The sequence below is a fragment of the Lucilia cuprina genome, chromosome 3 (genome assembly GCF_022045245.1).
Source record: "Lucilia cuprina isolate Lc7/37 chromosome 3, ASM2204524v1, whole genome shotgun sequence".
Lineage (NCBI taxonomy): Eukaryota > Metazoa > Arthropoda > Insecta > Diptera > Calliphoridae > Lucilia > Lucilia cuprina.
Genome location: NC_060951.1, coordinates 63820141 through 63847503, shown reverse-complemented (window position 1 = coordinate 63847503; position 27363 = coordinate 63820141). Strand labels below are relative to the sequence as shown.

Below are 27363 nucleotides of genomic sequence, written 5' to 3'. Positions count from 1 at the left end.
CAAGTTCAGTTCAAGTTCAGTTCTAGTTCAGTTCTAGTTCAGTTCTAGTTCAGTTCTAGTTCAGTTCTAGTTCAGTTCTAGTTCAGTTCTAGTTCAGTTCTAGTTCAGTTCTTTCACTAGTTCAGTTCTAGTTCAGTTCTAGTTCAGTTCTAGTTCAGTTCTAGTTCAGTTCTAGTTCAGTTCTAGTTCAGTTCTAGTTCAGTTCTAGTTCAGTTCTAGTTCAGTTCTAGTTCAGTTCTAGTTCAGTTCTAGTTCAGTTCTAGTTCAGTTCTAGTTCAGTTCTAGTTCAGTTCTAGTTCAGTTCTAGTTCAGTTCTAGTTCAGTTCTAGTTCAGTTCTAGTTCAGTTCTAGTTCAGTTCTAGTTCAGTTCTAGTTCAGTTCTAGTTCAGTTCTAGTTCAGTTCTAGTTCAGTTCTAGTTCAGTTCTAGTTCAGTTTAGTTCAGTTCTAGTTCAGTTCTAGTTCAGTTCTAGTTCAGTTCTAGTTCAGTTCTAGTTCAGTTCTAGTTCAGTTCTAGTTCAGTTCTAGTTCAGTAGTTCAGTTCAGTTCTAGTTCAGTTCTAGTTCTAGTTCAGTTCTAGTTCAGTTCTAGTTCAGTTCTAGTTCAGTTCTAGTTCAGTTCTAGTTCAGTTCTAGTTCAGTTCTAGGAAATTGCCTAAAAACATTAAGATCGAAATTTGTTTATTGAAATTGCTGTATCACTTACATAATATTTGAGGATTTCGAAAATTTTGGTTGTTTTCAGAAAAAAGTATTAATATTTTCTGATGTTATTTAACACAAAAAACTTGGTGCCTTAGATGAAATAAAAACCTAAACGAAAGACAGACAAAGCTTAAAATTTAAAGGATTTATGGTAAACAAACAAAATACGTAAATTTTTTTTACTTCAAAGTATTTAATGGAAATTGAAATTTTTTGCTAAAGTTTTTTGTGTAACCGTTGGCCAAAAGTCAAACCAACAAATGTGGCCAACACGACTTTTTTCTGAAGGGGTTGGAAAAACAAGAAAAAAGAAACTATTAAAGCAACAAAAATAATTTTAGATTTAATTTTTTATTCCAACTTTTTTTCTTTGCAGATGGCTTGCTAAATAAAAGAAAACAAATTGAGGAAAAAGCTTTACAAAAAAATAATTAAAAACTGGCAAATTTTATAAAAAAATAAATAAAAACAAACAAAATAAAAATTTTCATACACAACTTGTTGGCTAAAAAATTCTACAAAAATTGTGCGCTTTAAACAAGTTGTTGTAGCCAACTACGGCCACACCCATCACTATACAACGCCTCCGCAAACAACACCGACAACGAGTCACCACACCACAAACAACACCAACAAAATGCATCTCACAACCACAACAACAAATGGCACGGCCAATACCAACAATACGGCCACAGCCAATAATAACAACAACAATAACAATAGCCAGAATAACAACAACAACAGTTCTTCAAATACAAATTCCAATAACAACAACAACTCATCAAATGGCAACAACAACAGCACAGAACAAAATACTCCGCCCACAGCAGCACAACTACTCAATGAGGCCTATACTAAAATGACTTCAGACATTTTAGCCGAACGTACGCTCGGTGATTTTCTAACCGAACACCCGGGTGAACTAATACGCACCAGTAGTCCGCTGTTTGTCTGCACTGTGCTACCGCCACACTGGCGTTCCAATAAAACGCTACCGGTAGCATTTAAGGTTGTTTCTTTAGGCGATATAATGGACGGTACTATGGTGACGGTAAGAGCGGGCAACGATGAGAATTATTGTGCCGAATTGAGAAATTCGACGGCAGTGATGAAGAATCAAGTGGCTAAATTTAATGATTTACGTTTTGTGGGACGCAGTGGTAGAGGTAAGTGTGCGTGTGTTTTGGTTAAATGTTTTTTTTTTGTGTCTTTTTCTTAAGTTTGAAAGGAAATGTTTATTAAAGTTTTGTGAAAGCAAAAAATATTGTTTATCTATTTATATTTTACATGTATAATGTAAATAAAATCTAAAAACATTTTATGCAATAAAACTGTAAACTACGAAATTCCCTTTTAAAGGTACTTTTCTACTACTTATCCTTGAAAACAAACTTGACACCAAAAATGTTCTTCAAAAAAAAAAAAAAAAAAAAAGAACCAACTTATGTTGTGATCTATGTTTTAGTTATCTTGATTTACTCATCAGAGCTAACGATTTACTCTCAGCCCATCACTGCTTCAGGATAATCCATGCAAAAGTATCCCACAACAGGCCCGTTACCGGACCGTATTTGTTCAGATTTGATGTAGTTTACCTAACCTTACGGGCTTGAGAGATTTTAAAAGCTTACAGATTTGAATGAAACATTATAATTATTAATTTTTTTTTCATTTTTAACTTTAGCTGAAATAGAATTTTCAGTTTTTTTTTTTCGAAATAATTACCTCTAAAAGCAACTTTCCTCTCTATTTAAGTATTTTAATTTATTATAATGTCCTTGTAATTGTTGTGAATTACTTTTAATTTTACAAAACACTTAAAACTTTGTTTTACTTTTTTTGCAGTATTTTGTAAATATGAACAAAATACTGCTTTTAACAAAACAGGACACTTGAAAAAAACCAATAGTGGTTGCACTTTAGTAAACAACAGCAACAAGATAACAACCAAGGATTAGTCGTTAAAAAATACTTGTTGTTGTATCTACACTTGGCCAGAAGAGTCCTTCATTTAAACAATATAAATAAAAAATGAAAACAACTGCGAATTCTTATGTTGAATGAGTGATTTTTTGTACATTTTTATGAAAAAAAAAATTTTATAAAAAAATGTTAAGGGTCATGTGCAAAGTGAACAGTTATCATATTAAATACTTAGCATTGAAATTGACCATTTGTTTTCGGACAATTCTTAAAAAATTTATCACAGTTAAGCTTCCATTACTGGGGTTCTAAAAGCTATTTATCTCCGAAAAACTTTTATTTAAGTTTTTTATTGCTTAAATTCTTTTTCTCAAATTTTCTTTTTTTGTGTTAATTTAACACGCAGCAATTTGCCTTTATTCTTCTATTTTTTACAATTTTTTTAGCAACTCAGTTAAATCTATTTTTACTGAGTTTTTTTTTACAAAAATAAAACACTTTATATTCTGTGTTTATCACAAAATTTCATTAAGTGTTGCAATGAAAAGTTTTACATGTATTTTATATGAGAAAATTAAATAATAAAAGTACATTAAACCAAAAACAGCAAAAACAAAACATAAAACATTTTTAGCACACAACATTTTTTAAACCAACAATTATTTTTCAAATAATCTTTAATTTTCAAACATGTTTGTTTGATAATTTCCAGTTTTCTTACTCAAACTTATAATGTCAGTTTACAAATATTAATATCAAATCAATCATTTACTCACAAGTATTTGCTTTATTACTCGTTATCATGCCTAATAATTTATTGTTATACCAATAAAAAATTTGTTTATCAACATCGTTAAAAATTGTTTGTCATTTATATCTTGTCAAATCCAGGTTAACCGCCATAATATCAGCAGAACACGCTAAACTTATTTTAACACTCTCTTTAAAATCAATACGAAAATATCTTAATTTATTAAACAAACACAGGTTTTACTCAGCCAACTGCATAAATATGAAGATTTAAAAATAGTAAACAATGACGATTTTTATGAACCCTTCATATATTTAATAAATGGGTTTTGTTTTTTGGCGAAAAATGTAAATCGAACCAAAAATATAATTTAATATTAGTTCAGTTTTCGTACAGTTCCAGTTCAGTTCTAGTTCAGTTCTAGTTCAGTTCTAGTTCAGTTCTAGTTCAGTTCTAGTTCAGTTCTAGTTCAGTTCTAGTTCAGTTCTAGTTCAGTTCTAGTTCAGTTCTAGTTCAGTTCTAGTTCAGTTCTAGTTCAGTTCTAGTTCAGTTCTAGTTCAGTTCTAGTTCAGTTCTAGTTCAGTTCTAGTTCAGTTCTAGTTCAGTTCTAGTTCTGTTCTAGTTCAGTTCTAGTTCAGTTCTAGGTTGTTTTACTCTATGTAGTTCAGTGCAAATTTTATATTTTACTTATTGTTTTGCCGTACATAGGGTACAAAAATGCTTTAAATTACCTGCTTAACAGACAATTCAATTTGTTTTCATTAAATATTTGTTTTAAGCGTGTAGAAACAATTCATTGAAAATTATTCAAAGTTTGCATGTCGTATTCCAGTAAAAATTTATTATTGTTGGTGTGTTTCTTATTTATTTAACGATTTGTCAAACAAAATATCTCCCACTTTGAAAACATGTATAGGTACATACATATGCATGTTATGTATAATTTCTAAAGAGAAATTTCCATAAACAAATACAAATAAAAAGACATATATACAGACAAATGTATCAATAGACCCACAAAATATCATATGAATGACATGTCTTTATGGAAGAAAGTTACCCTTATTCTTCAATAGTCATATATCAATGTTTATTTGTATAAATTTGCACCTACTTTTCGTACCACCAAGTTATATTATACGCAAATCAAATAAAAGTATATATGATGTCATGTCATAAATCAAATGCTTATGAATATTTGTAGAAAATTAATATTGTGCATATTAGGATTTTTGTATAGTCTTTAAGATTGTTACTCAAATGTAAGGTATTTAAATAGATATTTACATAAATACACAAAATTCATGTTTTTAACCAGTTGTGTGAGGAGTCAGTATTTTAAATTTGGGTTGTATTTATGTAAAATGTTTAACTATGTACTATGAAGTTGAGAGAGCAAATAAATTTGTTGAGGTCAAATAATTTTAATGTCTAAAGTACGAGTAAAATAAGCGCCTGTTCTTAAAAGTAAATTGCTAAATTGGCGATTAATAAGTTAAATTATATAAATCTCCATAAAACTTTATGCTTTTTTCATTCTTTAAATATTTGTTTTACCAATGGTAAACCCATCTTCGGTTTACCCCAAAAAAAATCAACAGTCTATAAAAATTTTTTTCTTATTATCCAAAAGGACAAACGGCACCCTTATAATCGCCGAGTAAATATGAAAAGGCGTTAAAAAGGAAAAACTCGTTGACAAAAAAATCCCTTACACTTGCCACCATAAAAGTAAACACAAAAGACTTAAGAAAATCTTTTTAAAAACTCCTTCAAAAACAAGTATTTTAACGAAACACCAAAAAAGTTTTTCCTTAAAAAATTTTTCAAGCAAATATTTATTTGTCGGTTATTTATGTAAAACTTGGTAGATGATGAAAAGATTTATAACTCTATGAGTTGCAACATTTTTTGTTTTAAATTTTGCGTATTTAAAATTTAATTAACTTGTTTTCTTTTTAGTCTTTGTTATAAGACAAGTGTTTTAATTAAAATATAATATAAGAACATTTAAATTACCTTGGAAATTTAGCTGTCTTTTGTTATTTTTCTATTTAACGAAAACAAAAAAGCGTTAATCATTTACACACGTTCACCATGGAATTACATATGTATGTAGTTAGTTAGACAGTCACATGTGTGAGTAGAGGAACAAATAAATCTTTATTTGTTTCCTTTTTATTTTTTCTCTATAAATTTTCAGTATTGTTTATACACTTCTTTTGAATTTAGTTAAAACAATTGTCTGGAAGTTGTCACTTCTTTCGGTTGCTGAAAATAAAGGGTTGTATTCAAAAATAAATGATTGGTTTAAATGTTTTTAATTAAGGTGGAAAAAGGAATTATATTTTAAAAGAAATTTAAAGAAGAATAAATTTAATATACTTAAGTAGTACAAATACATATTTAAAAATCCATTAGATTTTAGTTCTAAAACTGTGATATGCAACCATCTCTCAACTGAAATGACTAGAGTTTCTTTAATTACATAATATTAACTTAAGTCATTTAAACATTTCAAAGATTTCTAACTTGATCGACTGTGACTCGAGAACATTTTATTTACATTTACTTAGTTTATTTTGGCTTAGATTTAAAATATTTTCGTTTTCAGAAGAAACCAATTCAATTTAACAAGACTTTCTTTTTATTCCCGAATATATGAAAAATCATTTTACTTTGTTTGGGAAATAGTTACGAGTACATTTTGTTGCTTTCATTTTGTATGTGGCAAGACCACAAAACCAAAGCCTCAATAGAGGCAACACCGTGTCGTCAACACAATTTCAATCATTGTATAATTGTAAACACCCGCTTTTTCGAAAAACGAATAGACAAACTGAACTAGTGCTACAATCAATAGTCAAAATGTAATATATATATTAACCAGATGTTTAAAGGAATGAATTGACAGCATTTTTTTTGTTTGGATTTTAACTTAAAAATATTATTTTATTTGAATTTAATCTCCACTGTAGAAGGGGCTATAGCGTCAAGACTATTGTCCAATCTCCACTGTAAACTAGACTTTAGTCGGGACTAGTCAATAGTAATAGTCTAGTCTATAATCTAGTCTATAACATAGACAGTATATACTCTAGTCTATAGTACAGTCTATAGTCTAGTCTATAGTCCAGTCTATAGTCTAGTCTATAGTCCATTCTATACTCTAGTCTATAGTCCAGTCTATAGTCTAGTCTATAGTCCAGTATATAGTCCAGTATATAGTCCAGTCTCCTTTTCTAGTCTGTAGTTAAATCTATAGTGTACTCTTTAGTATTCTCTTTAGTCTAGTCTAATCCAAAATTAATTCCTTTAGACACCAGCACCAAAAAATCCACCAAAATATTGATAACTCAAAAAAATGCTTTGTAATAAATGTCACAATGTAGAAATCACCCATACATGCCAAGGCTGATGACGGCATAAAACATTAAATGTCAAACGATGAGCATGTCATGAACAACTATAGGCCGCTATGTCAGGATGGATACACCATTAAAAATAACCGATATATCAACAAAAAAAATTAAAAACATAGATTATTTTGAATGGAATAGTTAGATTTTTGTCTATTTGATTCATATTGTAAAAGGAGAGATTTTTTTTTATTTTTCTCTATTTGCACTATTGTTTTTGTTTGAATATTCGGTAGCAATGAAACCGCAGCATAGCGTTTACTCAAATAAAGCAATTTTTTGTGTGTTTGAATACGGATGGGGGCCAACGGACTGGACTGGCTGGACGGTCAGTCATCTAATGTAGCAGACAAACCAATGTAAATGGTATAGAAATTACGAATGTACGGGTGATATTTAAAATGAAATGCATTGTAGTTTATTTGTAATACAAGCATTTATTTGTTGCCTTCAGGGTGTGGGGTTAAATCACTTGTACACTTACGCGCTCATCTAACAACATTTAAATCGTATGGAAATGTTTCAAAATAAGTGTATATAGTTTTAGGCATACAATCAATTCAATTGTTTAGGAAAAATTGAAAAAAAAAACTTCAAAAGTTTTTTCTGTAGTTTGAGTTTTGATGATGGCTTCAAATTTAAAATAGTCTTCGGCGAAAAAAACTCGTTCTGTTTGTTTAGAATAACAGGAATCAATTCAGTTTTATTTATACGATAGTATTCTCTATGCATTGCTGTATTTTATGGTTGTGTTGTCGAAAACAAACAGCAGCTTCAGCAATGAAATATGTATGTTTTGTGTACTGGTTATCTATTACCAGCTTCTATTCGTGCTCCTCAGGGTATTTGTATGTATAACAATTAACTGTACTATGCTATATACTATCCTATACTTTAGAGCTGAACTATTTGTTTTAGGCTTCCTGCTCTTTTACGTCGATTGATGGGTATGTATGTGGAAACAAAAATCCTTTAACAATTATCATCACAAAGGCCACAAACATTTTCGTGCATCATTTAGTGTGGGTTTGTAGTATTTTTTTGGACTATTTGTTAGTTGCTAGTCTGTTGCTGTTGTTTTTTGCAACATTCTATTTAATGTTTAACACTTTTTCTCTTGTAATTTACACTAGGAGAAATAATATTTCTATGTTTATAAGTAAGTTAAGACTTAAGACTTGTCTTTTTATTATAATCTTAATTATATTTACATCAGTCTAAAGTATAGATCAGTTATAATTTACAATCTCGACTATAGATCAGTCTAAAATAGAGACCTAGTTATAGTCGAGACATCTATACTCTAGACTATAGATTACAATTTCGGATGCAAATCAGTTTATAATCTCTCTTATAGATTATTCAACAACTAAAGATCAATCTATGATTTCGCTTTTGGTCAGTCTTTAGTCTTGTCTATGGAAGAGTCTACAATTTCGGTACTGTTCACAGTTTTTACTACAGATCTGTCTGTAGGCGAGACATTAGAAATTAGTATTTGTAAACTATAGATCAATTTACCATATCGAATGCAAATCAGTCTTTTCTTTCTACTATCTCCAGTCTCCAGTTTCGATTGTAGATCAATCTATACTCTCGACAATAGATCAGTTTGTAATATCGATTATGGTTCGGTCTTTAGATTCGAGTATGAATCAGTCTATACTGTCGACTATAGATTAGACTCCAGTCTAGCTTATAGATTAGTCAAGAGAATACATTCTAAAAAAAACTAGTTTCAGCATTAAAATCTATTAAAATTATTCATTAAAAATCTTTTCTTTAATTTACTTTCAGGGAAGAGTTTTACATTGACAATCACAGTTTCAACAAATCCGCCCCACATTGCCACCTACAATAAAGCCATTAAAGTCACCGTCGATGGACCCCGGGAACCACGTTCAAAAACCAGTAAGTAGTTCATACAACAGCTAAATAAAAATGTTCAATAATACATGAATAAAATTACACTTTCTACAACAGACATTGACAATATAGTATAAAACTCATAAATCCTTGAATATGAAATGGGGGGAATAAGATTTAATTTTAGTTAAACATTCTAAAATGCAAGACAATTCATTAGATTTAGTGATAAATTTATACAAAACACTCACATTAAAAGAGAAAGAGAAAAATTTACAACAATTTTTAAATGGGAAGTATGCCCGGAAATAGGATATGATTTATTCGAAATTATTTGTTTTTTAAATGTATTATAGAGTACTTGCTTAGTGATGACTAGTTCGATCCCTAACGATGTCTAAGCCAGTTAAAGAATCTGCACAAATATACATATGTATATCTGAGTCTAGCTTTACTTCCCTTCCGACTAGTCTAGCTTTTGCCATCCATCCAAAGATAGTTTATGGCCATTTACATACGGTTGGAAGTTGTTATTGTTTTGTCCTTGCTTAGTTTTAAACACTCATTCTCTATGCCATACATTTTACATAAATACATACATACATATAGAAAACAATTCATCTTTTAAGAATATTCATTAATGCTAAATAACATTACAATAAAAAGGGTTAACAAAAAACAGCAATAAACAACTAAAAATGAACGTACAACTTTTGTAAAACAAAATTGAAAACACTACTCTTACATCTGCATTGTACAATGAATTTGAAAGTCCATTTTGTTTTTAAAATATTTATAAAGATGCAAATATATTACATTTTGCATATGTTAAGCCCTAGGTTTGCTTTATTTCTTTTATACTAAAAAACACACAAAAAATATTACAGTAAAAAACTATTTTTTTTATATACAATCTGTTGGTAAAATATACATTTTATAGAAGTGAAATAATATAATCCTTTATGTTACTCATACTTAAATATGTCCTTGTCCTTTAAGTTACAATAAAACACAATTGTTTTATTTATTTTACTTACTATTCCACAAAATGATTTATAGCATTTATATACACATACACATTTAAAACATTAAGTTACCTCCTCTTTTCTAACGTCTTCTATTTTAATTTCTAAACTTTTGTAGTTTTTTTATTTTTAGGAAAAGAGGAGAAGAGCATTTTTAGTTTTAATATTTTAAAAGTTTTCTATTGTTGCAAGTTTTGAAGAAGGGTTATTATATTTTAATGAAGGCATTTATGTGTAATAAGGTGGCATTCCTATATTGAGTTTTCCATTTTATGCATTTGTTTCAAATTCTAAATGACAAAATCGTAAAATCAGTCCTCGATGCATTATCATGGAGTTTATTTAAATATTAGAATATTTACATTTTCAATTTTAAGACTGTCAAATAATCTCATTTTGATAAATATTTAAAGTTTACCAAAATTAGTCATTAATTAATATTAATCATACGCCATGTATGACAATAAGGCCTTCAAGAAATTAATGTTACTAATTATGGAACTATAAAAGTGATCTGTGATTAAGTCGAAATATAATAAACAAAGAAATTAAGCTTCAAAGTAAATGTTTGATAGAATGCAAGAAACATGCTATGACTATGACTACCCTCAATTAATTGAATTTTTTAACTTCATTACAGACCTTACTTAAAATTTCGATTTATTTGTAGCTCTAAAACTACTACCCTAATATATACATTTACTAGACATTTACATTTATGTTAAACTTTATCAAAGAAGCATTACTACAAAAAAAAACTATTAAATTTTTGAAAAGGGTTAAATTTTAACAAGTACAGTTTACACCTTAGTCTTAACACTCAAAATCACACACTCACACAAAAACCTTAATTAAGAGCGGATTATTAAAAAACATTCAAAACATTCAGTGTTATCAATTTTAGGACAACAGCAACAATTTCATTTCGCTTTCGGCCAAAGACCTTTTCATTTTTCAACGGATCCTCTATCCGGTTTTCGTATGCCACCAATTGGCAACTGTCAAAGTAAGTATGGATTAAATTTAAAAATATTAACATTTTAATATCAAAACTATACATAAGCACGTTTTTAATCGTTTTTTTAATTTGTTCAATTTGAAATGTTTTTTGATTAAATATTTTAGTTTGTTGTTTATATTAACAAAGCTACACTTAAAACCATAATATTAATAGCAGTTAAGTGTATATATTTTACGTTTTTCTATTTAAAACAAAAAACAACCATAGAATCTGTGAAAAAAGCGGCTGCTAAAAAAATAATAATACCACTGTCAGACACCACAAAATCGAACCTCAAAAAGCCGCATAAAAATCCACACAAAAACGATTAGTTTGTTGGTCGGTTTGTTTTTTTTTTTTTTTTTTTTGCTATTTTTTCAATATAGGTACTTTCACAATTATTTGTTAAACAAATATATAAACATATACAATTTTTTCGTAATAGTTGAGGTAGAGAGATTGATATATGAATTTTTTGTATTTTTCATGAAAAAATCTAGTTTTAGTGCAAAACAATTGAGGTTTTATTTTGTCATAGAAAAATAGTTATTTTTACACAATTATATAAAACCTTATTTTAAATAGTTTGAGAATATTTTAAAGAAAAAATGCACAAATATAACAAATTATCATATACTGAGATGAAATTTTGAATTCTTAACACAACCCAAGAAAAATCAAAGCAACATTGCAAATTCGAAACAACTTGTTGAAATGTTATCATTATTAATCATACGTTATGTATAAAAAATATGCTTATGAGGAAGCCTTGAGGATGGGATCAGGGGTCAAATTAAAGCAAATAGTTAAACAGTAAGTTGGAAATTTAGTAAGTTAGTAAGTTCGTAGGTTAGTAAGTTAGTAAGTTAGTAAGTTAGTAAGTTAGTAAGTTAGTAAGTTAGTAAGTTAGTAAGTTAGTAAGTTAGTAAGTTAGTAAGTTAGTAAGTTAGTAAGTTAGTAAGTTAGTAAGTTAGTAAGTTAGTAAGTTAGTAAGTTAGTAAGTTAGTAAGTTAGTAAGTTAGTAAGTTAGTAAGTTAGTAAGTTAGTAAGTTAGTAAGTTAGTAAGTTATTAAGTTAGTAAGTTAGTAAGTTAGTAAGTTAGTTAGTTGGTAAGTTAGTCAGTTAGTAAGTTAGTCAGTTGGTAAGTTAAACTCTGTCAGATTTGGGGATGCTTATAACTTTGTTTAATACATTACAGTAGATCTAGCTGAAATTAAATATTTTAAATATACAAATATTTGAAACCAGATTCTCTAGTCTGCTTCTTCTCTAATTTAAAAATACTTTAAATCGTATTCATTTCAGTAAAATAATTAGTATTAATTACACTTTTATATACAATTCAAAATGTATCTACAATAAAATAATTAATAATCTGCTAATTTCAGCGGCAGCAACAAAGTATAATTTTAAATTAGTGGCCTTTATTTTATAATGTCTGCTACAAACTCCATTTTGTTTAATTTACAAATAAAATGATTTTAATGAAAAAACACAACCTTAGCATTTATTTAAAATACTCTGATGAGGTTTTTTTAACATATACAACTATATGATTATTATCATTATTATTATGAATATAAATATTTTTTCCTATAATAATAAATAATTTATTCATATATAAATTACCTTGCAGTTGTAGCTGCTTATATACAGAGGTTTATATTCATATTTTTATGATTGTCGTTTATATATTTTTGCAATATTTTTTTTATTTTGTAAATGTTCGTTTGTTGTTGTTTTTTTTCAGCAACCAAACACGAAATAATAAATTGAATTATGTGTTTTCTGGAAAAAGGCATTAAATTAATGTCATAAACATCAGTGGTATAAATTTAATAAATTAAATGTTGTTTTTGTTAAAGCAGTTGCTGCTGCAATTATATGTTGCATGTATATTCTCTACTGTCAACAGCTAATGAATTGGTAGTTTTTTTTAAATGTTTGCAGCGTGTTTCGGTGATTAAATATGTCTGTTTATGAGTTTTAAACAGGATCTATGAGAATCACCTTAAGTAACTTCTTTTTACTTAAGTCTTTTTTTTGACACATGAACTACATACATACTATGCATGTATAAGTTTAATTGAGCAGATATCTTAACATATTTTCCTAAAAAGAAAACATGATCTGTTGCACTTCTAGTCCAACCGAAATTGAAGTTAATTCTGTTAATACGTTCACGATTAAGAGAATTATTTATGTTACCATTTATAACAACTCCCTGAGAATGCTCCACTTAAATGTTTTTCTAAAGCTTTATTCTCAAAAAAATTTCATATATAAATTTCTGTAAATTTCGATCATAAATCTTTCAAGCCTCCATGGAACAGCTTTGAAAAAAATCAAAATTTTCCACAATTTTATTCATTTTTCAAACACCTCTATGTATTAGTACATTATAGGACTTACGCCCTTAAATTGTCTCATCTTCCTATAAAGGATATCAAATAATATATATTATTTGTATTTATTTATTTATGATTATGTATGTGTGTTTAACTGTTAAATACCACTATATAAAATTGAAAATCAAAATTGTTATTTATTATTTATTTAAATATTTTATTAAGCTAAACCCGCACGACTTAATTACTGGCAACGTAAAAAAAACATCAACAACAAACAAACAAATATTTTATTAATTTCACAATTTTAAATGACAGCCACATACACACACGCATATTTACAAACAAAAAAATTACAAACAATAATTTCGTATTGGAAAAAATGGTAAAAATCACAATATTCAACAAACTCTGTGCTTAATACTAAAGTGATCAAAATACAAATACATATATATAATATGTATGTATATACCCTGCAGTATGGGGTTGCTATCCTTAATTAATGCTTTAGCATTTTATTAATAATTATTGCACAAATTTACATCCTCTTTTTTTACGTCTTCTTCTATTTTAATTTCTTAACTTTTGTTTTGAAGGGTTATAATCAGGGTAAAGATTTCTATGCAATTAACGAGTCAGTAACTCAAAAATAACTTTTAAGTAGTTTTCTTTTCGAATCAATGAATTTGCTACAAAATGGCAACGATTTGTTTTTGCATATTTTGTTATAAATGCATAAATTGCCATCTGTGTGTCCATATAAACAGATAACTTGATGAAATTTTTTTTATTACATCTTTCTCACGTCCATAATTGACTTAAAAACATTACCAAACGATAAAATTCGGAAGAAATATAATTTATATAAAAATACATTCATTCAACAAATTTTATTAGAATTGCTATCAAGATTTCCACTTTCAGAAATTAAATATATACTATTTAAAGTTCTTTCTTAGTCTTTATATTTGTCATTCTCGAGGTCGTGGTTCCGTTAAAGTAGTAATATATTTTTCACATTTTTAGTGCATATTTTCCCTTTTTATAGTGCATATTATAAGCGCATTTTTTTAATTTCTTAGTGCATTAAAATCCTTGCCCTTTCAAAGAAAAAAATTGTAATTCAAGACAATTGTTTAACATTTTCTGAATGTTTAACTGCCAATATTGTAAGATTTGACAACCGTGTATGACAGATTTAAGTGTTCTTGTTTACTTAGGAATACTGATATAATGATGATTAAGCACCCATTAGATTACTTGGGAACAGTAAAATGACAATTGATTAATTCTATTTATACTTTAAAGAAGCTATCCCTTTAAGTAGTAAGAAATTTGTGAGAGGAGTCACACTAACTCATAACAGAATTGCTGGGTATTTTATATGTAGTTTTTTTTATTTATGACTTTTTTTGTTGTTATTATTTGTTGGTAATAAAGCCACATAATTAAAGGAGGTAGAAAATGTTTAAGCCAATAGCATTAATAAAGCCACCACAAAATCAATATTCACCATTTAAACTGGTACCGCGCGCGCCTATAAAAACTAATTAATAATTTTCGAATGGTCTATTAATTAAGCCTAATTATTATACATACATGCATTCATATACACATAAATACATAAGTATATATGGATTTATTTATTATTTTTTTTTGCAACATAAAATTTTTATATAAATTATAAAATGTATATTTACATATAAATACATTGTATAGTGTAAAACAGATATTAGTGGGTCTATTGGAAATTAATCAGAATTTTTCCTTTTATAACATTTAATTGTATAAGTACCGTCCAATATATGTTAACTTTTAGTCTGTTAACTAATCAAGACCAATTTCACAGTCACCGTTGTCGAAATATCCGAGATCATCCTAAGTGTTGTCATAATAAAGGCATTGGGACAAAGAATTTACTAACAGATAGCTACTGGAACAATTGATTTAGTTTAGTTAAAAACTTAACTAAACAGGATTTTCCTTTTACTTTTCTATTGAAGAGTATACAAAATATCCATCTGGTTTCTCTGAGAAAAAAGTTCTTTTAACAATATTTCATCGTGATTAAACTTTTCAATTTAAACACGTTTTTATACAGCCTACAAAAATATTTTAAAATTCGAAAAAAAATCTACACAAAACAAAATATAAAATGTCTGCTGCAGCACATACACACAAACAGAATTTGTTATAAATTTTATTTGAAAAAAAATGTATATAAAAAAACATTGACGCTATCATACAGGACACAAGCAAAAATATATAGTATTTTATATATATTTCATTGCATAGAAAACTTACATAGATAGGCACCAATATCACAAACCTTCATACATATGCAAATGACCAACAAGGCGACAGACATTGAAAATCTAATGAATTCAATACAACATGTGTATTTTAGATGAAATACAAAACATAAAATTACAAAAATAAACACAACGCTACCATGGCTAGTAATATAGCTCCATTGCAAGCAAATGCTGCAATTAGTTTGATATAATATAATAAAATATTACACACACATACATACGAACTTATTTATATATACATGTTTATATAGGAAATTTTTGTCATGTTTACTTTTTATCCCAACCGAAGGACGGATAGACAGACCCATAGATTTCTTTTTCTATGGAAGTTATGTCTATGTTGTTATGTCCAATAATCAGTAGCCAAAACCCGCATAATGGTTGTCATTCATTTACACTAGGGCTGCATATACAATGTAGTATGCGACACGCCATATTGGCATAATTAGCGGCCCACATTTATTTTATTGATGGTCATTTGCTTCGGTAATTTTTTTTGTTATATTTTGAATATAACAGTATCCTTCTAATGACTTTTAACTACACGCAATTTTATTTACATGTGCAGTTTTTTTTGTAAATTTTTAACATTTAATAGATAATATTGGAGGAAATTTAAAAATCAGTTAGGCCCATTAGGAAAAATAACTGTGCTACTGAAATAAGTTTTTTAAACTGTAGTTGAATACTTGCAAGGCTCAGGTTAAGATATCCATATTTTTATCGATTTTAAATATCTATTAAATCAGCACAAATTGTAAATCACATATTCATCTATTGAAAATTAAATTTTATAGTTTTTCTATTGAAAATTTTATTATAAAAGATTTTTTTTACAGAAAGGTATGAGTCAACAATAGTCGAAAGAAAAAATTTTATTAAAAAAAATGTTAGTGTAGGGGGAAGGAAATTTACCCTAGAGTATACCAACCAGCTCAGAATTACTTTCTACATCGATCTTGCTATGTCCGTCTGTCCGTATATTCGTCCGTCTTCGTATCCATGTAAACCTTGTGTGCATGCTACCCAATGCCTGTTGAAAATGGTAAAAATCGGTGAATGCTTTCGCCTAGCTCCCTTACAATTCCCAGAATAGGGTTTTTAAGCTATATACGGGGAGATTAGAGACTAGAACATTATATTTAATGTTCTAGTCTCTATATTAAAATCAGCAAAACATATTTTTATTTAAATCTATACAGCTGGTTTTCGTACTGGACGGGCCTCACTTGAACCTGGCCCTCATATAAGGTGACCTTCTAAAATTTACTTGATGATCAAAACTCACTCATTAATACTAATAACACGACTAAATTCTGCATAAATAACTTTAATGTAGATGTATATCACTCTACCAAAATTTGTAAGGATAGACCCATATTTCCCTTGGCCCCTTTTGTATAAAATCTTTTTATATGTCAACAAGTTTTTAAAATATTTCTCAATTAAGGTAAAATACAAATTAAGTGCTTAACTAAAAAGTAATCCACATCTTTATTTTGGAAAATAAATTATAACACTTTTCTATAGAAATACATTTTTTATGTTTTCCATGGAAACTTAACTGTTATACCTAATAAAAGTTAAGTTCTTAAATTGTATTATCTACTCCAAGTTATTTATTATTTTTGATAATTTTTTTAAGCTTGGCATGTGCATGTTTTCCGTTTTTACAAGTTTTTCGGTTTGTGTTGTGTTTTTCTTGGTTTTTATTAAAAAAAATATTTATAAAATTAAAAAAAATAAGCAAAATCACTTAACACTTCACCCACCCTGTGTTCCAATTTTTGGTTCATTTAGGTGCCAGCAATACACACTGGGGTTATGGTTCTGCAACCGCCTATTCACCCTATTTAGCCAGCAGTGGTTTATCATCATGTACAACACCAACTTCAGCACAATTTAATAATCCAGCTTTGGGTTTCTCCTGTTCATCCAATGAACAGCCGAATAATCAAGATTTTACAGGAGCTTCCAATAGAGATTGTGTGCCAAGTAAGTGTTGAAGAACAAAGAAGAAAAAAGGATAAAAAAGTGACAAAAGAGTAAACAATAAAAATAACAATTATTAAATTTGTTTTCTATAACAGTGTTACCGGACTCTACAGCCTCCGATTTGGATCAACATTTAAGTAATCTAGTGGGTTCTACTACCGGACAAATGACACATCATAGTTTATTGGGCTCTACCGGACAAACTGCTATTTCATCGACGGTTAATGGTGGTGCAGTGGCGGGTACAAATTCGATATTAGTGCCGCGTTATCATAATACCAACAACGATTACAATGTACATTCAAGTCAAAATGGTCCACGCAGTTTAAGTGATTCTTCTCAAGCTGAGTCACCGGTGCAGGAGGATTTACTATCGACTAACACACCCAATTTGGGAGGTACTAATGGTAATGCTACCGCAAATGGAGGCACGAATAGTAATTCGAATGGTTCAGCCAATAATTCGTTGGTGGGAGCAAATCAGAATTTCAGCGGTATTGTTAATCAAACACAAAACCCAGCAGCTTATGGTGGGGCAACTGGTACGGGTGTGGGAGTGGGTGGAGGACATACTGGTGCTGCAGGTGCTGGCTGTAATGGTTCTTTATATCCTGTCCTACCGGCTAGTTTATTGTATTCACAACTTTATACCGCCGCCAATCAATCGCATGGTTTCCATTCTCATGCCTTACCCTCCCATACTTCCCCCAATTCCACAGTCCACGGTGAATTGCAAAGTGTTATGGATCATATCAGTAATGTGGGTGTAAGACAACAGCATAATATCATGTCCGGTGGTGGAGTCACCCATCCTGGGGATTTGACCTTAATAGGAAATTGTGGGGCTTCGGTAAGAAATATAGAAGATGGTAATACTAATCGACAATTGACCGCCCTGGCTGCTCATCGTGGTCATCATAATCCAGCTGATAATGGGGGTAGTGTTTGGCGGCCATATTGAGGTCAGGTGCTTTGGTGCGGCTCGGCTGTCCTTTAGTGTTACGAGAATCCAGCGGAAGAGAGTACGGCTGTAGGTACAGAGAGCAAGCACTGGTAAGAAGAAATCTAAAGTTGAAATAAATAAATAAGTGTGATTTTTGTAAATAGTTGTATAAATATAGAGAAAACTAGTTCAATATTTAAAAAGAAATTAAAAGAAAATCCAAAATTTTAGTTAATTTATTTCAAATTCAATTACCACATAAGACTAACAAGAGTTTTAGACAAATGAAAAAATATCATTTGAATAACGTACTCGTATCATTGTTAAATTGAATGTTGAATTTTGCGTAAAAAAGAAACCCCAAAAAAAAGAAAAACTAAATAAATTTTTGCAAAACCACTTTAAACAGAGCGCATCTAAGTTCCTAAAAAGAATTAAAAGAATTTTAAGTTTAATCCTTTATATGATTTTTAAACTAAATCTTGTAATTTATTGTAAATATCCTTTATTAAATCTATCTTTCTGTTTATTTAACTGTAATAAATGTGCAATTTGTTTTGTCGGTTTTTAGTTTGTTAAATGATTTTCTAATAAAATTAATTAAATTATGTATTAATTACAAAAAAATATTTAAAATAAATGTCGTTTAAATGTAGTAAAAATAATATATATTTAAAAACTAATATTAATAAAAAAAACTTTTTTGTAAATATAAAAATGGATAAAAAAATATTAAATTAAAAAATTAAGAAAAAAAATTAACATCCCCCCAAAAAAATCTAGTCAATATTGAAATAATACAGAGCTAAATTACTTTAGACTTTACTTTAACATAATAATGAAAATAATAACTAAAATTTTCAACATTTTTAAAATAAACTCAAATATAATAATAAAAAAGAAACTTAAAAAAATTTAAATAATGAAATTAAGAAAGGAAAATAAATTTAAAGTAAATTTTAATTAAGATCATCATACAGAAACTCCATAAAGTTTATTATTTGTAGTGTCTAAGCAGTAATTGAAAATGATTTTAAATTAAACAAATTATGAAAATAAATAATATATAATTCAATTATAGAACAGAAAAAAAATAAAAGAAAAAACTTTATTATCAACTTGAATATGATGTGAGAAAATAAATGATTAATTATTATACATACAACCAAAGTCTATGTATTAATATTCTCAAAAGAAATACTTATATCTTAAAATGAGTTTTATTTTGAGTTATATAGTCAATAAAAATGAGGTAAGACGAAAGGTGTTTAAACATAATTTAAAATAGAAACGATTATACACATCTTTTTCCTAGCGAAATTTTACAGAAAAGACCATAACAACAATCATAGTAATTGTATAAGGGTCGAATACGGAGCGGTCATTTGGAAAAACATACAAGGTTTACATGGACAGATGAACGTACATAACGCAAAACTAGAATTACTAAGTAATAGTTAAACACTTACTTACATAACATCATTTTTAGTAATTATTTTAACACGAAGAAGTACCAACCAAGTTCACTTACTAATAGGCAGTTAAATAAGTACCTCTTGCATTCGCTTGCTAATAAGGAGTTAGGTAAGTAGCTTTGTTTTATAATAAACAAGTAAGATTGCTATATATTTGGCTATGCCGAATCTTAAGATTGCTAAACCGTAAGCCACAAATGGAATGCTTCCTTATAAACATTATGTAGTATTTTAAATAGGGCTGAAATATAATGTCAATGCTATACTCTTATCTGAAAGGATCTTATATGTAGAGTCAATTATTGACCGTTTCTCATAAAATTAGGTAGAGATATTTTTGATCTTAAGAAACTTACTTTTTTTAAACACCAGCTATGTACTCGTAAGTAATGAGTAATGGGCATTAAAGTTAATTTTTGGGGAGTAGATTCAACGGACGGATCCTTATAAGTTTTAAATCACTTAACCCTATCCCTTATATGAGGGGTAGGGTCAAGTGTTTGCTTTAAATGCATTTTTTTATGTCGAATTTCATCGCTACAGTTATGAATACGTTGTTGAACGGACATGTCTATATCGTCATAGAATTTAATATACTTTTGTGGGTCTATGACAAATTTTTGAATATGTTACAAACGGAAAAACAAAATCAATCACCTTTAAAAGGTGATGAATCCCCGTACCTTAATATCTCTTTATAGATCTTATGATGGATTAGTTCTATTAAAATTTCTGTTCATTTATGACGACTTAAAAAATAAAATACCCCAGTTGACCAACTTCAAGATGACTTACAATTCAGCCCCCACCCCTGACATATTGCCTTGATGATAGATACCATTTCGGTGTATTGAAATCCGGGGGTAAAGAGGTGCTACCAAACTCTCTAATCAGTCGGGATATTTACATTTCAATCTTTGGCTTGACCTTGGATGATTAGAAAAGCGATCTAACCAGAGCACCACATAATCTGATACTACGGGTGGCTAGTTGCCCACGGGACTATGTCTTGGCTGGTTTGCTGGTTGAGGTTTCTTCGAGTTCCACGTAGTGTTTGTATATGAAATCTAAACCGCAGAAAGAAGGTGTTTGATTAAAAAACTAATAGAATCGTTTCTAGATACTAGGAGAGTTATAAATTACAGAGCAAGATTGGGTTACACGAAATAGATATTATATGGAGATAAGTATGGTGCGAGATTGTCACTGCCCTCTGGAGTTTACTCTAAAACATTCTCAACTTATAACGGTGGGTCTTTGTGACCACTGAAATAATGTCTTGTCAATTAAAATGATCCGTATTTCGGACTATCAATTACGTCCCTCTAGGTGCTCTTGCCGAATAAAAGAGCCATCTCAAAAGTGTAGTTAGGCGACATATTGTGCTTCACCAACGGGGCTACTATTGCAAAATAATAAATAGCTCGAGTACTTGGGCAAAGTTCACGTATGGTCCGAACAATATACCTAAATTGCAACCTGCGTGTTAGATACACAAAGGGGCAGTGGTGAGTTATTGTTTCAGAATGAGTATTGTGGATTCATTAAATATATACATTAGCACAAATACATAACACTTTAGTAAGTAAAAATAAAATTTAACTTAAATTTTAAAAGTTAATATATTCGAAAAAAAACAAAGAATTTGCCACCAAAATATCTATCCAAAATACACCTTCCAATCCGCTCTACAATAGGTATACAAATAACTAACAAATTGACATTCATACTATGATACAACCGACTAACACCTACGGAAAGTAATTTTCTGCTCAATTAAATAGAACACATTGTGGCAACCAATTACGTTAAAAATATCCATAGATAAAGTTACAATAATTGTTACAATCTAACAAAAAAGTAATAAAAGACAAACGAATAACAGACCAATTCAATAGATTGAACAGAAACTAAAAATAAAAAGTGGCAAATGAAACGAAATGGAACAAATAAAAAATAGAAATAAAAGCAGAAAAGAAAAACCGCAAAAATTAAACTTATCGAGAAAGAATACTTCAGATAGAGAGAAACAAAAAACAAATTAATGTTTTATTTATAAAAGGAATTTAAAAACTAAAGATATAGTTTTTCTTGATAAATTTAATAAAAGGATTAATTAAAATCCTTCGTTTTATGTTAGACAAAAAAACATTCCTTTAACATATTTCGCATAACAAATGATTATATAAGTTGTAAAACAAACAATGCTCATACTTAATAATTATTAGCTGGAAAAATGAAATAAAACTTTATCTCTTCAAACTCATCGACAACAAGTATATTTACAAGATACATTTGCCTCTTAACTTATAAAGGGAGTTAAGATTATCTTTTCTTTATACTTTGGAGTTGTTTTACACTAACACATGCACACACACACAATTTACAAATAAAATGCCTAATTAAAAATTCTACACATTACATTCGCCTTTTTGAAAAATTTTTCACTTTTTATTTGTTGTTACTCATGCCATTAAAAGAAAAGGACGAAAGTTTTTTGTGAAATACAATGCAAGTGTATGTGTGTATGTTAAATTAATATTTGTGTGTGTATTTGAGGTCTGCTGTCTACTTGTCTAACCCTTTTAATATCTATCTAGTAAATGTATTATGTGGCGGTATTCACATATGATACAGGGAAGTCTCTATAATCGCAAAAAAATTGTCAAGTTCTTTCAAATTTGATACTCCTTTTGTTTAATTAAGATACTACCACCCTGTTTGTAAATACTCAGTGAAGATTTTATTCCTAAATGTCTTCGTATTCTTAATGTTACACACTTAAATAAAACATAAGTATGAGTCATTATATCCTTTACTTAGTAACCACTTGAGACTGTTTTTCTGTTTTTCTTAAAACTTTTCCAAAAAAGTTGAAAAATTAATCGTGTTTGAGTGTGTGTGTGTGTGTGTGTGTGTACAAAGGATATTCACTAAGAAGTATGTTTGTTATGTAGGAAATTGAAACACATGAATACATTAAATAAATTCTTGTAAAAACTACTTGTTTCTTTTTTGTCTAACTGAGAACCGTAAAATAAATGCTTCAAACACGCATTCGAGATGATTGTCTCAAAGAGTTAACATGTAGATTGTTAGTAAGAGTATTTAAGGTGTTTTATCGCTACGTGTCATATGTTAAATCCCTTGGCGACCACATGTGTTAATGAAATCTACACTTGTCATTAGGCAGCTCAAAACCACTTTAATAAATTTTATGAAACATCATTAAAAACATTAACACATTTTTCGTACATAGAAATGGGACTAAATAGATACGAAGATGATAAAAATTATTTGCTTCCTTCATTATCTTTCATTATTGAGGTAAATGTTTATGATACAGGAAGTGCTTTATGTCAAAGTAAAATAATTATAATTTTAAGTAAATATGTAAGAGAAGAACTCGTTTTATATAAAAAAGAATTAGATTTCGGCAAAAAGGACAGGTTTTCGATAAGGATCTGCAGGTTTGTCAAGATGTCGAAGATCTGCCTTCGCCTCATTTCACGATGATACTTTGTCCACCACATGGCATACTGACTAGACATTTTACCACCGCTATATTGTGAAATTTTTGTACATGGTTCTGCCGGTCCATGTACAAGCATTTTGCTCAAGAACTAAAGCTTTCTTATATCTGACGATTCTTGCTGTCTTACTTAACTTCTGAAATGCAGAAACATCACTTCCGTTTACAACCACACCGTTAACAGCACCTAAACCGAAACAAGAATCCATCAAAAAAGTCGAAGACTTTTGGTATGAACAGAGTAAACATGGAAGGAAAATTCAATGTTGTCAGTTATATATGATATCTTTCATCCTTTACCATTCAACACTGCACACTTCTCATTCATTCGATACACTCATAGCGAACAATATACGATAACTTCACTCTAGGTATACAGGTGGGTAAGTTCCGTTTACTCTACATCTATCCAGTATCGTATATACCTAACACTAATTTATATCCAACGCTTAGTCCCACAGTCACAACTCTATGGGGTGTCTTATGTGTTGGCAGTAGCACCGAACCTATCCGAACCTTCCCACGAATTTGGGTTTTAACCACAGCAAAACTCTAACTTGCAGTATACTGGTTCCCATATTAACAAATTCTGTGGTTCTCTCACCATATCACTCCAAAGAAAGGCAGAGAATACAGTTGACCATAGTCCCGGCAGACTCGAGGTACTGGCAGCATCTCTTTTCGCCGGGATTGTATAAAAACAAGATGAGGATCGACCATTAAGGTAAGTTGTCAAATATAAATCGATGTTTGGTGTGCAATAAGATAACGTTATCGAAGTGTCAACAGCCGACTTCCGGTTTGTCATACAAAAGTTGATAAACTACTCTTATAAACTACACCACTTTAGTGGGGAGGGTATACTGAGTTTGTGTTGTTGTTTGTAAAGCATAATATTGATCCTATACCAATCGGCTCAGAATCATTTTCTGGGTCGATTCAGCTATGTCCATTCGTCCATGTAAACCTTGTAATCAAACTGCGGGTCGCAATTTTTTAGATAATTGAATGAAATTTGGTACATGATCACAAAGCTTATTGAAAATGGTTAGCATGACCCCCATATAACTGAACCGGCTGAATAGAATATTTAAGTTCAAAATTATGTTTAATATACGTTTAATATACAAAAGGCTTACTCGACAATAAGCTGCAAACCAATTGTATACTAGCCTTGATGACCCTTATGAACTTCATAATTATATGGCCTCATTTGACCTTAGACCCTATAAAAAGGCCCTTCAAAATTTGACAATTTTATTCAACAATAAATGACTTGAGTATATCTGAGGCAAGGTACAATTCAACTTAAATGATTTGTTATGAAAACTAAATCATATTTTATTTTGTAACAGGTGTAGAGCCCCGTCGGCCCCGCCCGACTAAAATTTCTTACTTGTTTAAACTGAAGCGTTATTTAAGTGTATTTAGGGGGAAATGTTAATGTTAACAGATTTTCACTATTTTCTCAATTGGAGTGTCAATTGAAGAATATACAGATTTTTCTAGGATTTTCATATGAAATATAAGTGATCATAGATTATCAATTGGGCCTCGATTTCCGGTAAAAAAAAAATATGATTAATCGCAAATTTTCAATTATATTTTCTAAGCTGGTGCGTTATTAGAGAAATATAACTTATTTTATGTTTTTCATACAGAAATCGTACTTTGATGAGAAATTGATCACAAATTTTCAGTATTTTCCGAATTTAATCAATATATAAGGCCACACAGTAACTTTTATGTTTTTCATACAAAATACGATTTTTGTTGGGAATGAGTGATTCTCAATTGAGCGCTTCGATTTTTTAAGGAAAATATTATGGATTACATTCTTTAATTTTAAGTTGAGCAATATTAAAGACTTTTTGTAAAAATTTAAATTTGGTGCGAAATATGAGTGAACACAGATTTTCACTACTTTCTCAATTGAAACGTTCTTTAAGAAACTATTAGAAGGACATTTATTTAAAGTAGATACATACATCTCCTTAAATTGAATTACATTGATGAAAAAATCTATATTAAATTAAAAACCAAGCTAAAATGAACACAAATACCTTTTGCAAATATTTATCAATTGATGATGATATTTAAAATTTTAATTAAATTTATTTGAATTGTTTTTTTTTCTATTTTTTTTTCTGTACTTTAGCCATGCAATAATTATTAAAAGTACTAATAAAACTATAATAATTGCATTACTAATTAGTTGGATAATATTAGATAAAAATTCATATTTGTCATTTCATTTATTTTATTTATTATAACCAGGTTTTTTCTATAATTTATTTTTTTGCCAGAATTTATAAATTATAAATTATTTGCAGCAACAACAATATCAGCACAAAAAAAAACGTGAAATAAATATATTAAAATATCAAAAACTAATTACCAATTTAACAGTTGAATAGTCATTAGATTTTCAATAAATTAAAAATAAAATTTGATTATGAAAAATATGCAACAAAAAAGGGAGGAAAAGAAAAAAGTTATAAAAACAAATAAAATTAAATAAAAAGGTTTTGTATTTGTATATGAAATGAAAAGTTATAATAATTATTAAATTGCACAGGAATCAAACTATTTAATTAAATACCCCTAAATTTCTTTGGAATGGTGTAAAAGTCACTGAATCATTCTGTCTGTCCGTCAGTTATGCATTCTAATTTTTATCATAATCATTTTATTATTTGTTGGAACATTTTTGTTATTTATAAATTTATGAGATTTTACTATTTGTTTTTTCATTTAAATAAAAATATTTCCCAAAGCCACATTGAGATTTTCTATGTTGTTTGTGGTGGGCATTATGTAAAAATTTTTAAAACGAACCTTTTTTTTTGTTAAACAAAATGTTTATTTCTCTATTAAATAAAAACAAGAAATCAGAAATATTTAACATAAAACTAGCGTTAAATTTTGTATATTTTTTGTACAGACAATTGTATGTTTTTGTTATTTCCATGTGGATCAAAAATTTGCAGGAACGAGTTTAAGTTTGAATGTATACATATGACTGCATAAGGTTAAAATAATTTTGACCAACATAAAAATATATAAAAATCACTGCATTCTATATACATAAGTAAGAAAATTTTTCAAATTTTTGTTAACGTGTTGTGCGAGTACTTACACGTTGTTAACAAAAGAATTTTACTAGATTTGTTAATGTGGTGTCCATTAAAAATATCGCATTAATATTAAGTTTGTTGGCAAATTTTAAAACGAAAAAATTATAAAATTTTAATATTAATATGAAGTAATGCTTGAAGAATATATCATTTCATTCCATTTCGAAAATCGCATAAAACATAAGGGTTAGTATGTAGAATCAAATCTGAATGTTATTTTTTTGGACTTTATAACATGAAAGTTACAAAGTCAAACGTTAGTCTTGCAACAGTTAAAAATTTCAATACTAACCCAGGGTTGTACTTCCATAACCACTTACATTTCAATGACTACTATTTACCGTCTTCCTTACTTATAAGTACTCTAGTAATGGCTTGCATATAATGTGTTACAGAAGTACTTTATTTTCGTGTGATTTCCGAAATTTTATATTAATTCATAATAAAATAAATTCGAATGGTTGAATTTATGGTAGTTACATTTTCCAAATTGACCGTTTGTTCAAGAAAAATATCTATAAATAACATTTTAATATGTTGAAGATAATATTATATTTGCATCTGGATTTCTCTTGTCATTAAAATTGTCAAAAATTTAATAATACTTTTTGAAGCTTACTAATATAAAGTTAACTAAAAAAAATATCTTTATAATATTCTTTCTACGCATTTATTTCTTATTTCGAATTTATACCTAACATCATTCATTGTGTCATTCAGTTTAGCCTTGTCCTTCTGTATATTCAAAGCGCAGTAGGGCACCCGCCAGTAAGAGTTAGAACATTAAAAATGGTCCACATTTTTAGCTAAATCCCATAATTGGATCGCCGGATCCAATTAACCCAAAGTTGATGAAACTTCTTCTATCTTTTTGTTATTGTAATCCTAGTAGAAAGGGGTGATAATCAAATGTACCCCATTACAATCATTTG

General features: G+C 28.9%; 1 protein-coding gene across 2 annotated transcripts; it reads left to right on the top strand.

Moving 5' to 3' along the window:
• Positions 1 to 1118: 1118 nt before the first annotated feature.
• On the top strand, positions 1119 to 18909 carry LOC111679154 (runt-related transcription factor 3). 2 transcript variants are annotated; one of them, XM_023440664.2, is made up of 5 exons: positions 1119 to 1868; positions 8593 to 8706; positions 10591 to 10692; positions 17150 to 17344; positions 17440 to 18909. In XM_023440664.2, the coding sequence occupies exons 1-5, from the start codon at positions 1340 to 1342 to the stop codon at positions 18303 to 18305; spliced, it is 1806 nt and encodes a 601-aa protein (XP_023296432.1). In that variant the 5' UTR covers positions 1119 to 1339; the 3' UTR covers positions 18306 to 18909. The 2 variants fall into 2 exon arrangements, with proteins under 2 accessions (XP_023296432.1, XP_023296431.1); XM_023440663.2 differs by having other exon boundaries at positions 10576 to 10692.
• Positions 18910 to 27363: the final 8454 nt, after the last annotated feature.